The following is a 14,012-nucleotide window of genomic DNA, read 5'->3' on the forward strand; positions in this document are numbered from 1 at the left end:
CCCTCCAAGAAATGTTGGTTATAGACATAAAGCACAATCATCTACCACTTCATTCAGCACTCAACTCAACAAAGGGTGCAGGATATTTGCAGAATGTTACCTACCAGAAGGTGTGTTTAGACGGTAGCCTACTTTTGAATGTAGCTTACAAGCGAGCCAGCAATTAAATTATGCTACAAGCGAGTGTGTGTCCACACGGAACTTACTTGTAAGCCAATTCAAAAGTAAGCATGACCTTCAATGGTAAATTATGTCATGATTTATACACAATCAGAATAGGATTGGGTCATCAAGGACAAGCTTACATACGAGTTTACAAGTCTTGTTCACACTGGCCTTATATTTGAATGTAGCTCGCTACATGTAAGATATCTTACATGTAGCTACATGCGAGTGCGTTTAGATGGGCACTATATGCAAGTTTACATTCGAATGTACTTTAATACAAGCGACTTTACAAGCGATCGTCTGAACAAGCGTAGAGTAACACTTTTGAAGATTGACCTGGAAGCTTGGCAATTAAATAACCATTATTTTATCTACCCATTAAATTAGCCTCAAGGTTTCATTAATTGGCTCTGCTTTTGATTGCGCTTTTGAAGATCAATATTTGCAGGAAATCAGGTCAATCAATACCTATTTGCATTGCAAAAAACAGGTTAAGACAATGCATGTCTAGGTCCAGCTCATTAAATGTCAATTAAATGTGACTGACATGAGACAATGTTGGGTATCATATAGCGGACATACTGTATTTGACGTAATAAACACTTAACTCATTTTAAGGGGGTGATTTACCCGTGTTATGAATTTGAAAGTGGACATTTTGCATGCATCAAACATCACTTCAAAATATTTTTTTTTAAATCTAGGAATTGAAGAATTAATGTTGTGGACAGTGCTACTTGATGCTCAGATTGTCTGCGATTTAATTTAGTTTTGACTGAAGTTAATTTCATGTGAAAAAGTATGGTAAAGTAAAAGGGGCGTTTTTCCAGAAACAGAGCCTCAAGTCACTTTTAAATGTCAAAATGTATCTAAGAAGGTCCAATTTAAAAAGAATGGAACCATGCTCAGTTATTAACCACAAACTAATATTTCCTACTTTGCTCACTGTTCACATGCATTCACCCATTGTATGGATCCGCCATGTGCCAGGAGAGCCTGGCAGCATGCATGAATGTGGAATTGAACCAGTCATATAACATTACGTTAAGGGGTACTACACCCTCGATAAATTTTTGTCTATTTTTGCATTTTTCTCACAAACTAATAACACAGTGGTAACAAAAATGTATATTATAGGGGCAAGGAATCCAATTACTACACTGGAATTTCAGTAACCCAAGACAAGCGGTTTGTTATTTATGATCAGAAATAAGGTACCGCTAGGATGTACCTTGTTTCCTATCATATATACTGAACCACTTGTCTTGAGTCACTGAAATTTCAGTGTAGTAATTGGATTCCTTGCCCCAATAATATACATAACTTTTGTTACCAGTGTGTAATTATTTTTTGAGAAAAATGCGAAAATAGTCACAAATGTACCACATTGGTGTAGTATCCCCTTAAGTTATGTAATTCTTCCTTTCATGTCATGCCAGTACAATGATCTCCTTGCGTTATGACGGAACCGTGCAATAGGCGAATAGTGTCTCAAAAACGTCAAGTGTCCCAAAGCATTTGCACAAGATTGTGGGTGTACGATCTGACTCCTGGGTGGTGCATAAGACACTTTATTAATTTTTGCTCTTGATTCTCCGTTCTCATTGTTAGGTATTTCATCCTGCATCTGGGGAGTATGAGTGTCAAGACAAGTACTATGGTAGATCCTTAGACCAAAGTAAAGTCATTGAAGGTAAGTCAGTTGTAAGGGAATAAACCAAAATATTGATGAGGTTCTATGAAAAATATCAGACTCAGTACACCGGTCGATCTTACCGTTTCCGATGTTGATTAAGATACTTCTTGCATCGATCCCGAGATGCGGAAAAACCAATAGTCATTTTGTCCCACATAAATGAATAAATAACAAAACCCCGATCCCCGGTGGACTCACCCAAAAGGTGACGCCACACCATATGATCGTCCCTTATTCTCCTTGGTCTCCGACTGACACAGACGTGCCTATCGATTGTTCATAGCACTGTGTATCAATTTCTCGACCAAGGCGAGATATACGGTTGTAGTTTCACACCTTAGGTAAAACCAAACCGGTATTGTTCGGCTGAGGATAGTTTTGACGGCATTTTCTGGCGAAAAAGTGACAAAAACGATCCAAAACTTAGCTACATATCGTGCCTCCGTTTGTATCACGGGACACACGAGCAATTCAAAATGGCCGCTCGTTGACGCCATTCATTTTGTTTCCCACGTAAAACAACCATTGCAGCCTGTAAGTTACAATAGATGTTTGTAGCTGATACCGCACCGGTACCGCAGCACCCGCCTTAGTCGCCACAGTCTCTGTGGCAACAAGGGGGGAGGCGGTGCTGGTACTGCAGTACCATGGGGTTACCCTGGTGGCGGATCCTTTCAGGGTCAGCTGCCGGGGGGGCATCCCAGGTCTACCCCGTCGCCGTGTGCTACGCCCTCCGCCTCGCACCGCAGTCAGTGTCGTCCAGCGATGGCCACGCAGTACCAACATCAGCTGTTGACCAGGCCAGCCGGCATGGGGCTAACCCAGATCTTGATCAGGGTAGGCCCCGTGCTGCTAGCGCTAGGACGACGGCTGCGAGAGCATGCGGACCCAGTGGTGCCATGGCGGATACCTCAGGGTCTTGCGGGAGTACTCCCTCTTCTGCTGGCAGGTAGTCGGCGAGCCACACGGTGGTTATGCCTTCTTACCCGCTTTCAGATGCCCGTCCTCAGTTACCGTCATCATCGGAGCATGATACGGATACTGTGGGCGAGGGAAAGGAGTCGGAAGCTGAGTACGGTAGTGACATCACTACAGTCTCCTTCCCCCGCTGCCCCGCGAGGGGAGCAACAGCACTGATCTTCCTCCGGACACCCCTACCGGACTCAGCTTCCGACTCCTTTCAGTAGGATGCTCAGCTGCTGCTTCCTCACAGGGGACGCCTGCACTCTCATTCCCGGCAAACCTCACGGGTAGATATCGTGGGGCTGTCGAGCTCAGTAGAGCTATGACGCCGCGTGCTTGCACGCTTCCTCTGCGTGTAACGCGGAAGGACCACGGGACCTACCTGAGGGGATCCGAGAGGGACCCAGATGTCGTCAAGCGTATCACGCTCAGACAACATCTGAGCTCTTCCGCGAGGTGAGCCTATTAGCGGTGCTAACAGCTAGCCTCAACGAGAGCTCCATGGGCCTAGCCCATAGGGTGTCCACTCAGCACCGGGGGGAGGGGCCTGCCACTCCAATCGCTCAACGCGATGGAAAGGCAGGGTCCTTTTTCTCTTTGGATGCTTCTGCGCTGGGTGGAGGACCGTGCAAAGAAGCTACCAACGGAGCACTCTGAAGAGGTCGGAAACTGCCCTTACCATGGGTAGGAGCTCCGACTTCAGCAGGCCGTGCACCACCAACAGTACCCGAGCCCACTACCTCTGCAGCACCCATTTCTGGGAGGCGCAAGGGCAGCACAGGAACAGCTGGCAAGCCCCGAAGCAGAGCAAGCGCTCTTCCAAGGGAAGCTAGGCAGAGCATTCCTGGGGGCTCAGCGGTTTTTCCACAGGGGATCTCCCAGTGGACGACCGCTTATGGCTTTCACCCAGAGGTGGGAAACCATCTCTTTGAGCGCCTGGGTATGGTCAGTGGTGAGTGGGGGTTACAGACTGGCAACCCAGTCTCCCCACATTCATCTGCACATTTCAGAGGTCCACAGTAGTGCCGTCAGACGGCCCCCAGCGTCGGGCACTACTGACAGGGATCACACAGCTTCTCACGAAGCGGGCGATTGTCCCGGTGCCCCCCCGTTCTACGGGTGATCTTGGAGCCATTGGCTCCAAGGAAGACCGGCGACGGGAGCCCCATCCGAACCGCAGGCTGTTGAACACGTTCTTCAGGCCCAAGAGGTTCAGAATGGGGACTCTCGCCTCGGTGCTAGCCTGCTCCATCAGGGGCATGGGAACAGCATCGCTAGATCTCTCGGACGCCTATCTGCATATGCCAATCGCCTCTCAAGATCGGAGGCATCTGCGCTTCTAGGTACAGGATCAAAATTACCAGTTTTGATACCAGCCATCCGGCCAGTCCAACTCTACCAGTGAGTTTAACACTCATGATCAGAGCGGTGGCAGCGTACCTGAAGCACAGGGGTGTCAACATCAGTTGCTACCTGGACGTTTGGCTCATATCACGGACGCACTCCACTGAAGACTACGGGTCTCATGGGGCTGATAGTCCGTAGGGTGCGGGCCCCTGGATTTTTTTTTTGATCAGCTCAAAAAAGTCCAGCGTGGTCCCGACGCAGACACCACTATTTGTAGGGGCCCAGATCACCCTCACGGAGGGGTTCGCGGTGCTCTCACCCGAGCGGGGGACGAACATGGTGCGGTGTGCCTGACTCTTGGCCGAGTCTCGGGCAAAACCCGCTGTGGCATGGATTAAAGTGGTAGGCCTAATGGCCAGTATGGTAGACCTCGTACTGTACTGCCGCTTTCTCGTTAGGCTTACCCAACTACACCTTCTAGCCTGCTTGCAGGCCCAGTCGTCACCAATATCCCTCGCGGTTCCGTTGTCGGAGATCGCGCGAGAGAACTCTGGTGGTGGACCCATCAGCCCAATTTGACCCAGGGTGTCAGGTTTCCTGCACCCCGGTATGTCACGTAGTGACGACCATAGCGCCAAAAGCGGGGCTGGGGGTCCACATCCACGGAGACTCCGCCTCGGGCCTATGGGGGCCATAGAGACAGAGTTTCACATCAACCTCCTCGCCACGAGGAGGTGATCGTGGAATCACATACCGTGGGGCTGACGGATAACACAACCGTGGTAGCCTACCCCAACAGACAAGGGGACTCCGGGCCACCACGATTGAGCCTGCATGCACGACACCTGATAGGGTGGTGCAAGTTCAGGCAGATTACGATGAGAGCGATACACATCGCGGGCGTCACCAGCATCCTCGCGCACAATCTGTCACGAGGAAGGGTGTCAGGACCAGCAGAATGGTCCCTTGCTCGCAGGTCGCTCAGACGATCTTCAAGGGATGTACCACCCTCGAAAGATCTGTTCGCATCTCATCGCAATCATCCACTGCCGGTGTACTGCTCAAGGGTCGCGGACCCCAAGCATTCACCGTGGGCGCTCTGTCCATAGACTGGGGAGGATGACAGCTTATGCAGTCCTCCGATCTCACTACTCATGAGGGTGGTGGCCAAGATCGGGTGGGAAGACTGCATTGTCATTCTGCTAGCGGCAAGGCCGCTGGCACTCCCAGTACCAGATCTACTCCGGATGCCCGGAGCGGAGGTACCCAGTCTATCACTAGAGCACCTGCAGTTAGCTGCATGGCCCTTACCAGGGAACACGCAGCGGAGGGATACTTTTCATCAGAAGCTGTTTTTCTCATCGCCGGGCTAGACGGAAGTCTACCCTCCGTGCACGTATAGCCAGAGTCTGGCTCCATACTACGCTTGGTGCAATGAGACAAATAGCTCTCCCGCTAGAGCCTCTGTGCTGCTAGTTCCGGAGTTTCTGACAGAAAAGTTCCAAGCAAGACTTCAGCGGGCCACTGGGGCCAACTATAAGTCAGCTGTCCTCTCCATTCACCGAGGTTTCGAGGCGGGTCGACTATCATAGCCGATGGTTACCTTATTAGTCTCGCCTCGACGGTATGTTCAACGAGTGTCTACCAAAAGGAAAGTGATCCTCCTAAGGGATCCCAACACAGTCTTAGATTACTTTAAGGGTCACCCTTTTGACCTTCCGTCCAAAAGCGACGCTTAAATACGTAACTCTCAAGATGGCTTTCCGGTTTGGCGTTGGCTTCGGACGGCGGTGCTGAGTTGCACACGGTCTCGAGGTTAGCTTCCGTGTTCACAAACACTGGAGCGACACTGTTTCGGGCGCTCTGTTCTCGTGACTCACTGAACGGGCGCGGTGCATACCGACATTCGTCCCCTCTCCAATCCCCAGGGTTGGGCAAGGTTCGGCTGAAGCCAAAGATAGGCTGGGGTGTCCGATAAGGCGCTGCAGCACTATTTCTTCCGAACACAAGCCTTGCGAGGACTCACGACCGCATTCATCACCCTTACAGAGCCTTTCGGTCCAGCCGCTGTCGCGATGGCTGGTCCAGGTGTTGGTGGGGTCCGGGGATCGCGAAGGTTTCAAGCGTCCCACGACCCACTCGACACGAGCTATCTCATCATCTTGGGTATACCGTTCGGTTGTCCCTTGAGGAGATCTAGCAGGCGGTGTCCCGAAGCCACCTTCGCCCTTCTCTACGATACTTCCGCTTACGTTAGTAATCAGAGACGGGCGGGAGGTTTACCGGGACATTGTTCGGCGATCATAATACGGTGGTGTACGGGTACCAGGTTTTCAGACTATATAGAATACTCAGCATGGTAAGAACCAGTGTCGCTATTCTTAACCACCAAACTTATTAAGTAAGGAGGTTTATGTCTGTGATCGCGTGGTCTTTTTTGTTTCCCGACCGTTGGGGGAAAATATTTTCTGACCTCGCGAAAACCATCGTTACCCGCTCCCGATCCCTGATCAGATACTGACCAATCTTGTACCTCCATCCGTCGGTTACTTGCTAGATCGATCTTTCAGATGTTGATGCAAGAAGTATCTTAATCAACATCGGAACGGTAAGATCGACCGGTGTACTGAGTCTAGTCCCAAACAAAAATGTTTGGTAGACTCATAACCGGTGCGATCTTACCTTTCCGATGTTGATTATCCCGACCCCGCCACCCCTACAAGTTTGGTCCGAGTAGGGGATCCCAAGTCGGATAAGGGATTTATCATATGGTGTGACGTCACCTTTTGGGTGAGTCCGCCGGGGGATCGGGGGTTTTTGTTATTTATTCATTTATGTGGGACAAAATGACTATTGGTTTTTCCGCATCTCGGGATCGATGCAAGAAGTATCTTAATCAACATCGGAAAGGTAAGATCGCACCGGTTATGAGTCTACCAAACATTTTTGTTTGGGACTAATTATGTTTCTCTTATGCTCTTAAAAAACACTGTTATTTGGAGCTAGCTGCAGTCTGTGGCCCTCACAAACTTACCGAGCGTGGAGTGCTAGGCCAGCCTGAAGGGCTGGACCGAGTGCAGAGAGCCTACCGCAACTTCTCTGGATAGTATACTTTTAAAAGGAGCAGAGTCCAAAAGTACTACTAATTTTGACCCTTTTGGTTTCATTACAGACAGGGTGGGAAGCGTTCATGTATGAAATGAAACTAGATCCATAGGCATACTTATAAAATATATTTGTAATAAATATATATAAATTCATAAAATAGGGCTTCATTGATCTTTTTGGTGGTTACATCATTTTGTTCACACCATTTACACAAAATGTATCTCGGGTGTTAAATTTTACTGGAGTAAGGAGATTTTTTTCCGATACCGATGAGATTTTTTTCCCGATAGTGATGAGATTTTTTTTTCTTTTTCCTATACCAAAATCTCATTTTTGAGAAAAGCATGGGATGAGGCTGTCAATCTGGTTGCACACTTTTAATTTAGTTTAGAAGAGAATAGGTTTGCAATACTTGATTTTTGGTTGTTGTCAAGTACTCAGGACTTCAAGCAGTCTTATATTTCCTATTTTTCCTATATTTTTGAACTCCTTCTATATATTCCTTTTTTGTTGCTGTAATTATTCCAAAAGAAATTAACATGTTTTTTTCAATTGTACTAGTGAGTTTTATCTCAAATTTCTGTGTGCGTCGTGCACAGTTGTCATAAATTTTCAGCAGGTCAACGGATAGATTTTAATAGCTTCTATTGTTTGCCTAGTGTATTACTTATATCGACACCATACCAGCAAAAATTAAAGTTGTTTATTTTGGTAAAAATATTGTCATGGGGTTAGTTTGAGTCTTTGTTTTAGATTTTGTTGACTGAAAATATTTCTGATAGTATGGTACAATGTGAGATCCAGTATTACAATATTTTGTTGTTGTTTTTGTGTTTCTTACAGGATTGGCACGTTACCTCAATGTTGGAGAGAACTTTCGAGTAGATGCGCTAAGAGCACTACTTGACAAACTAGAACAAATTAAGAACTGGTTCGAAGGTCAACAAAAATATCAATTCTATTCCAGCTCACTACTCCTTGTCTACGAGGGCGACGTTCATGCGTTGACTGTAAATGGTGCATCTGGCGATGGTGCAATAACCAATAGTGCCTCCAACACTGATAAGGGTACCGGTGTGGTCAGTTATTCTGCATTAGCTTTGAATGATTCGGAATCCATTTTACAAGCATCAAGGAACCTGACAGAAAGCAGCAATAATGTTAGCAGTATAGCTGAGGTTACGCAGGGTGGCGATTCAAACGGTTACGTGACTCGGCTTCCGAGCTACAAAGAATCCGTTGAGCTGGCGAGGATTGTACAGAATGGTACAATGAATGGTGACGTAACAAATGGTTGCATGTGTCGGGATTTGAAGCCTTCAAATGACGAGTGTAAGTGCCGTAAATTATCTCAGGGAAAATCAAACCAAAGTGGGGGTATTAATGGGGTGAAGGGGTCACAAGGGGGTGGGAGTACAAAGGGGGTTACCGTTGGTCAAATGAGGGAAGTCCAACGGCGACTACAACAACCATACAATAGCCAATTAGGAGCATCCTCATATCAAGGTGCATCATTATCATCATCAAGTGCCTCAAACACCTTGCAACCCAGTATGGAAAATGGCGTTAGCGGTGGAAGTCACGGAAAGAAACCAATATTAGCCGATGTGAAAATGATTGATTTTACACATGTAGTAGATGTTGATTACACAGATGAGAATTATCTGGTTGGTCTTAGGAATCTTATACGACAATTTAGGACATTACTAGAATGTCATAGTGATTAATTATTATATAGGTATATTAATTTATGAATGAATTCTGTACACCTGTACTGTTAAGTACCATGTGTATTAATTAATGTAGCAAGGTTCAATTTGCTCAATAAAATGTGCTGGTCACTATTTCAGTCACTATGGGTATTTTGGACATAATAATCTCACATGCTAACCTATTTTGCTTACCAATTTCCCAGCCAAGAATGCAATGTAATACAAGTAGGACTGTTGTTGACAAGGCTGTTGTCGACAAAGCAATGTTACTGATTATCGACAAGCATGGTCCAAGTGTTGACAAAAACTAGTCAGTAAAAATGTTAGAGATAAGCTTAACATTGACATCATTTACCCTGAAATAACTGCATCAAATGGTGCAGATTATCTTTCCATGACAATCCAATTATTCTGATGCTGCATATATGGGGTAGTAATATTTTGAGGTAAATAAACGATGTATAACGTGGACTCTGAACTTAATATTTTGACTTTGAATTCATTGATGTATTGCTTTGTCGACAATATGTCGAAGTTGGATCTTGAGATTTGATGATTGTTGATAATGAAAGTATTACTCCCCAACAGCCCTTAACATAAGTGATATGATTATAATATTGTTAGTATCTGTCATTTTGAGTATTATTTTGTGTACATGTATGGCTCAAAAGGCGTAAGATGACAAGTTTTCTCACTGTAACAGTGGCCAAAAGATGTTGCAGAACTCATCATGTAGTATTGAATCACAATTATTATACAGATGTATCAGTATGCAGTTGCAGGAATGAATCAAGTATATAGGATAAAACGTTGTATTATATGAGGTTGTAATAGCTGTTTTTCCACAACCTCTGATAATGCAATATGTACTGAGTAAAATTAGTTTATATATTCATCAGGTTATTGATATACAGTAAGAAAAATTTCTTTAGAACAAAACCAAAACTTGCACTCACTTTTGACGGTTTCGCCTATCATGGTCGATAAGCATCATCAGCATAATAGATATTGATTCTTCCAGTTGGACTGTGGAGGGTGTATATACCTAAGTTACAGTGTATTATCCTCTCCTGAAAATATACCCACCTCCACAGTTGGGAAACATCCAAAACGGAAGTACGACCATGATAGACGAAACCATCACATGAGTAAAAGTTTTTGTTTTCTTTAAAAGAAATTTTTCTTACTACTGTGTAAAAGCTGAAGAAAAATTATTTATTTTCTCAAAAATTGTAATTTTCTCTAAAATTGTAATTTTTGTAAAATTATGTGAACATGTTGCTGCAATTTTGATTTAATTTTGGTATTCATGTAAAATTAGGAATGTACCAGATCATGTCACACAATCTTTAAAAGCTTCTTGAATCATGCCACATCATTTCTGTCACAATACATTTATAAGCCAACCTATCAAATAAGTTTACACCCTACACATATGAAATGAAGAAAGTGACTCGGTATTTGCTCCAATCATGGACATATGAGAAGTATTAGCATCAATCCGTCTTGAAATGTAGAGGGGGAACAATCGGCCTGAATTTTTAAAAGTGGCTGAAAAATTTCCCCTGCCCCGCCAGGATGGATGGCCATGATTCAGGCCCATACGCAGGGGGGTGCGGAGGTGCAACCCACCCCCCAAATTTGGAAAAGTATACAAAAAGTCCCAAAGTTTGAGGTGGTTTAGGCTTTTTTTGTCCAAGGAAGCTCCAAATTTTGGGAAGAAAGTCCACTTTTCATAAAATTTCCCCCCCTTGGGAAAAAAATCCACTTTTTCAAAATCAGCACCCCAAAATGAAATCCTGCGTACGGGCCTGCCATGATTACATATATAGGGTACTGAGTCACACCCTTGCACATGTTCATGTGTATGCAAACCCAAGTTTATAAAGACTGCACAAAAAGTAATGAAGCTGTTATAAATATTCCTTTAGCATCAGAACTAATAATTGTGTTCACAATATTTCAACAGTGAAAGAAGGAGAATTATTTACGCGAATTTTGATACCCCATTTTGTTCAGTTTCGTTCAAAATTAACAACACAACAGTGTATTTAAAGAAAAATAGCCGAATTTAAAAGTTGCTGCTATTTGTACTGATTTGAAGTCAGCACGAAGATAAATGGAGGGTGTTATGTGCCACAATGCTTGAGTAATAATCATTGATCGCTGTAAACTGCAACTTTTAAATATTTTTCTTTAAAAGCACTGCTGCGTTGTTAATATTGAACGGCATTTGACAAATGGGGTATAAAAATGTGTGTAAATAAATCATCATCCTTTTTCATGTAGAAATATTGTGGAAACAATTGTTAGTTCTGAAGCTATAGGTGTATTTATAACAGCTGTATTACTTTTTGTTCAGACTTTACATGCACCTATGCAGTACCTCGTTACATTGTATTTATGTACATAATATATTTATCAATGTACTGCCTTAGATAATTCAATTATGTATAAGACTACACATCTGACTGTGTCAGTATGTTAACACAAAGTGCACAATATAGGTGTACATCAACAATGAAATTGTTGCCTTAAGGTGCCAGGGAAGGAAGGGACAGGTGTAATTGTCTGTGTTACCATGACAGTTGTGCTCTTTTGTTATGATAACACAGTCATGATAGTGTAAGGTATATGCATCACACTTCCAGTACAAACCAACTAAGAATCTGGTATAACCCCTTCCCCAATTTTGGGCTAAAACCCTGATAATTGGTCACAATCTTGTATAGATACACCATTTGTGATGTTGACTATGCCAACAAAATTTGTATTGCCTTTTTCTGACCTGCTCAAATTTTGAAAATTGGCAAAAATGTTTTACTGTACAAATAAATACTAACATAATTTTCAGGGATTCTTAAATTTTTCTACTCATATTTTTTGAAGGAAAAAAACAATATTAAAATGCTAAAATACAACCTTATTCCCAAATAGACTAAAACAGTTCAAATCACTGTCTATAGTATTTTTTATAAATTCTATATAGACAAGGGCAGTTATATAACCACACTTACCTTTCAATGTAAGCAGGGCTCTTCAATTCAGAATTTTGATTAGCATTTTTAGAAAATTTTGTAATTTTTTTTAAAATTCAACTAACAATTTCACATTTTGTGTGGCCCACCCCTTTACTACCATAAATGTACTAGGCCATGCAAGGCCATGTATAAGGTAATCATATGTGTACATACACCAAAACATACCGTGTGCGCTGGGTAAAGAAATACAACTCAAGTTCGCTGATGCTTGGAGGGCAAGGACTGTTGTACAATACGAGTGTTCCACTCGCTGCACTCGCATAAAAAATGAAAACATAAACATTGAAACAATTCAAGCGAAAAAAAAAAAGAAATTGTGGAATTTAAACTTTTTGGATGTTTTGAATACCTTGGGCTGCTTCTGGCAAGTATGAAATGATTTTACATATAGGCAGAACATGAAAATACAAGGTTGATGTAGAACATTTCACTAGAATTATTTGCATTGCTATGCATTACAGAAATTTGATTCGCAGAAGTACCAATTTGTGTCTCAAAACCAGGGGTAGTGCTAGGTTGCTTTTTGGGGTCCCGGACCCACCAAAATAGAGTTCGGACCCCTTGCGACCCCGGCTATCACAGGCCCTGAATATAAGTTTTTATAACAGATTATGGTTTTGCAAATAGGCTATTCCATTTAAAATCCACACTACCCCTGTGGAAGATTTTGGAAATATCTTTCACAGAGGGATTATGAATTTCAAATGGAATTAACACATTAGCAGCTCCATTTGAAACTCACTCTCCCTCAGGGAAAGATTCAGGTTGAATCTTGCTCAGGAGGTGTATGAAATTCAAATGGAGCTGCCCAATGTGCTCATTCCATTTGAAATTCATACTCCCCCTGTGGCAGTTATTTCCAAAATAATCTTGTGGATTTTCAATGAAATAGCCCAATAGATGAGTTTTACAGGTGTTTACATTTGGTACCCACTCTGTTGGTAAAAAACAGGGCAGAGATCCTATAGTCTAGGAGGAGGTTGATTTGTTTTTGATTATCTTTGGTTTCAAAACAACTAATACCAACAATGTTATCAAAATTCCTCACAGATAGTACAGGCTACAGTACATAATACAATATTAACACTAATGTTTTGCAAGTTGAGTTTTCAAAACATTTGATGTGGTCTGCCATAGACATGTGTTATTCTGCCTTGCGTGAAACAACAGGGCGCCCTCATGTTAACATATGATGTCGTAGGTCAACTCATGTATACTTTTGATTACTAGAGCATATTGTATTTTGCACCTGAACTTTGACCTTGAGTCATTCTAAAACTATTAGTTCTTCCAGCCAAATAGATGTCTGATGTTTTATTGGACAATAAAGGCATTATGTATTTGACTAATTCATGACTTAGTGTCAAGAAGATTTGATTAATGTTAGACGTATTCAGAGCTGTGATTTGCCTGGATTGAAAAAGAAAGCGTTTCCTTTTTCCCAGACTTCTTTCATTCTTGTAAAGAAGACAAAATGCCAAAATAGGTATAAAAATAGGTGGTTCTCCATAGGCATAATGTTGGGCAGCGTTTCCGGATTTCTTTTGTAAGCCAAATTACAGCCCTGAGTATTTTATACAAGTATTTTGTTTTCATACATGTTATAGCTTATTTATTGGACAATAGAATATAATGTCAGCTAAGGTTTAAATCATTTCTGTTAAAAAATAAGGACTATAAAATTATTAGTGCAACAGATAGATATTGTTCTCATACAAACTAGCAAAACTGAAACAAAACAAACAATGTGTGAATGTGATCTGTGAGTTGGGGTGTGTTTGGAAATAGATACATAATGAAAACATCTGGTGTATTCATATTTTGGAATTTTTTTCTAAATAAGTAAATTTAAAGCAAGATTTCTTTTATATAAGGCCAAATAAAAAAAATAAACATGTTTCACGTCCCCTCCCGCTTCCTTTTTTGAGGTTTCTTCAATTATATTTTTATTTTTTGAAATTCAGTTATAACTTTTCA

General features: G+C 42.7%; 1 protein-coding gene across 1 annotated transcript in view; it reads left to right on the forward strand.

Annotated features, from left to right (window-relative positions):
* LOC140171191 (uncharacterized) overlaps positions 1–9,361 on the forward strand; it is a 35,020-nt gene extending 25,659 nt beyond the window's left edge. The window contains exons 4-5 of the mRNA XM_072194401.1: positions 1,780–1,861; positions 8,126–9,361. Coding sequence (XP_072050502.1) covers positions 1,780–1,861; positions 8,126–9,009 — 966 coding nt within the window. The 3' untranslated portion in view covers positions 9,010–9,361. The remainder of the gene's footprint in view (positions 1–1,779; positions 1,862–8,125) is intronic.
* Positions 9,362–14,012: the final 4,651 nt, after the last annotated feature.

Source organism: Amphiura filiformis, chromosome 15, assembly GCF_039555335.1.
Source record: "Amphiura filiformis chromosome 15, Afil_fr2py, whole genome shotgun sequence".
Lineage (NCBI taxonomy): Eukaryota > Metazoa > Echinodermata > Ophiuroidea > Amphilepidida > Amphiuridae > Amphiura > Amphiura filiformis.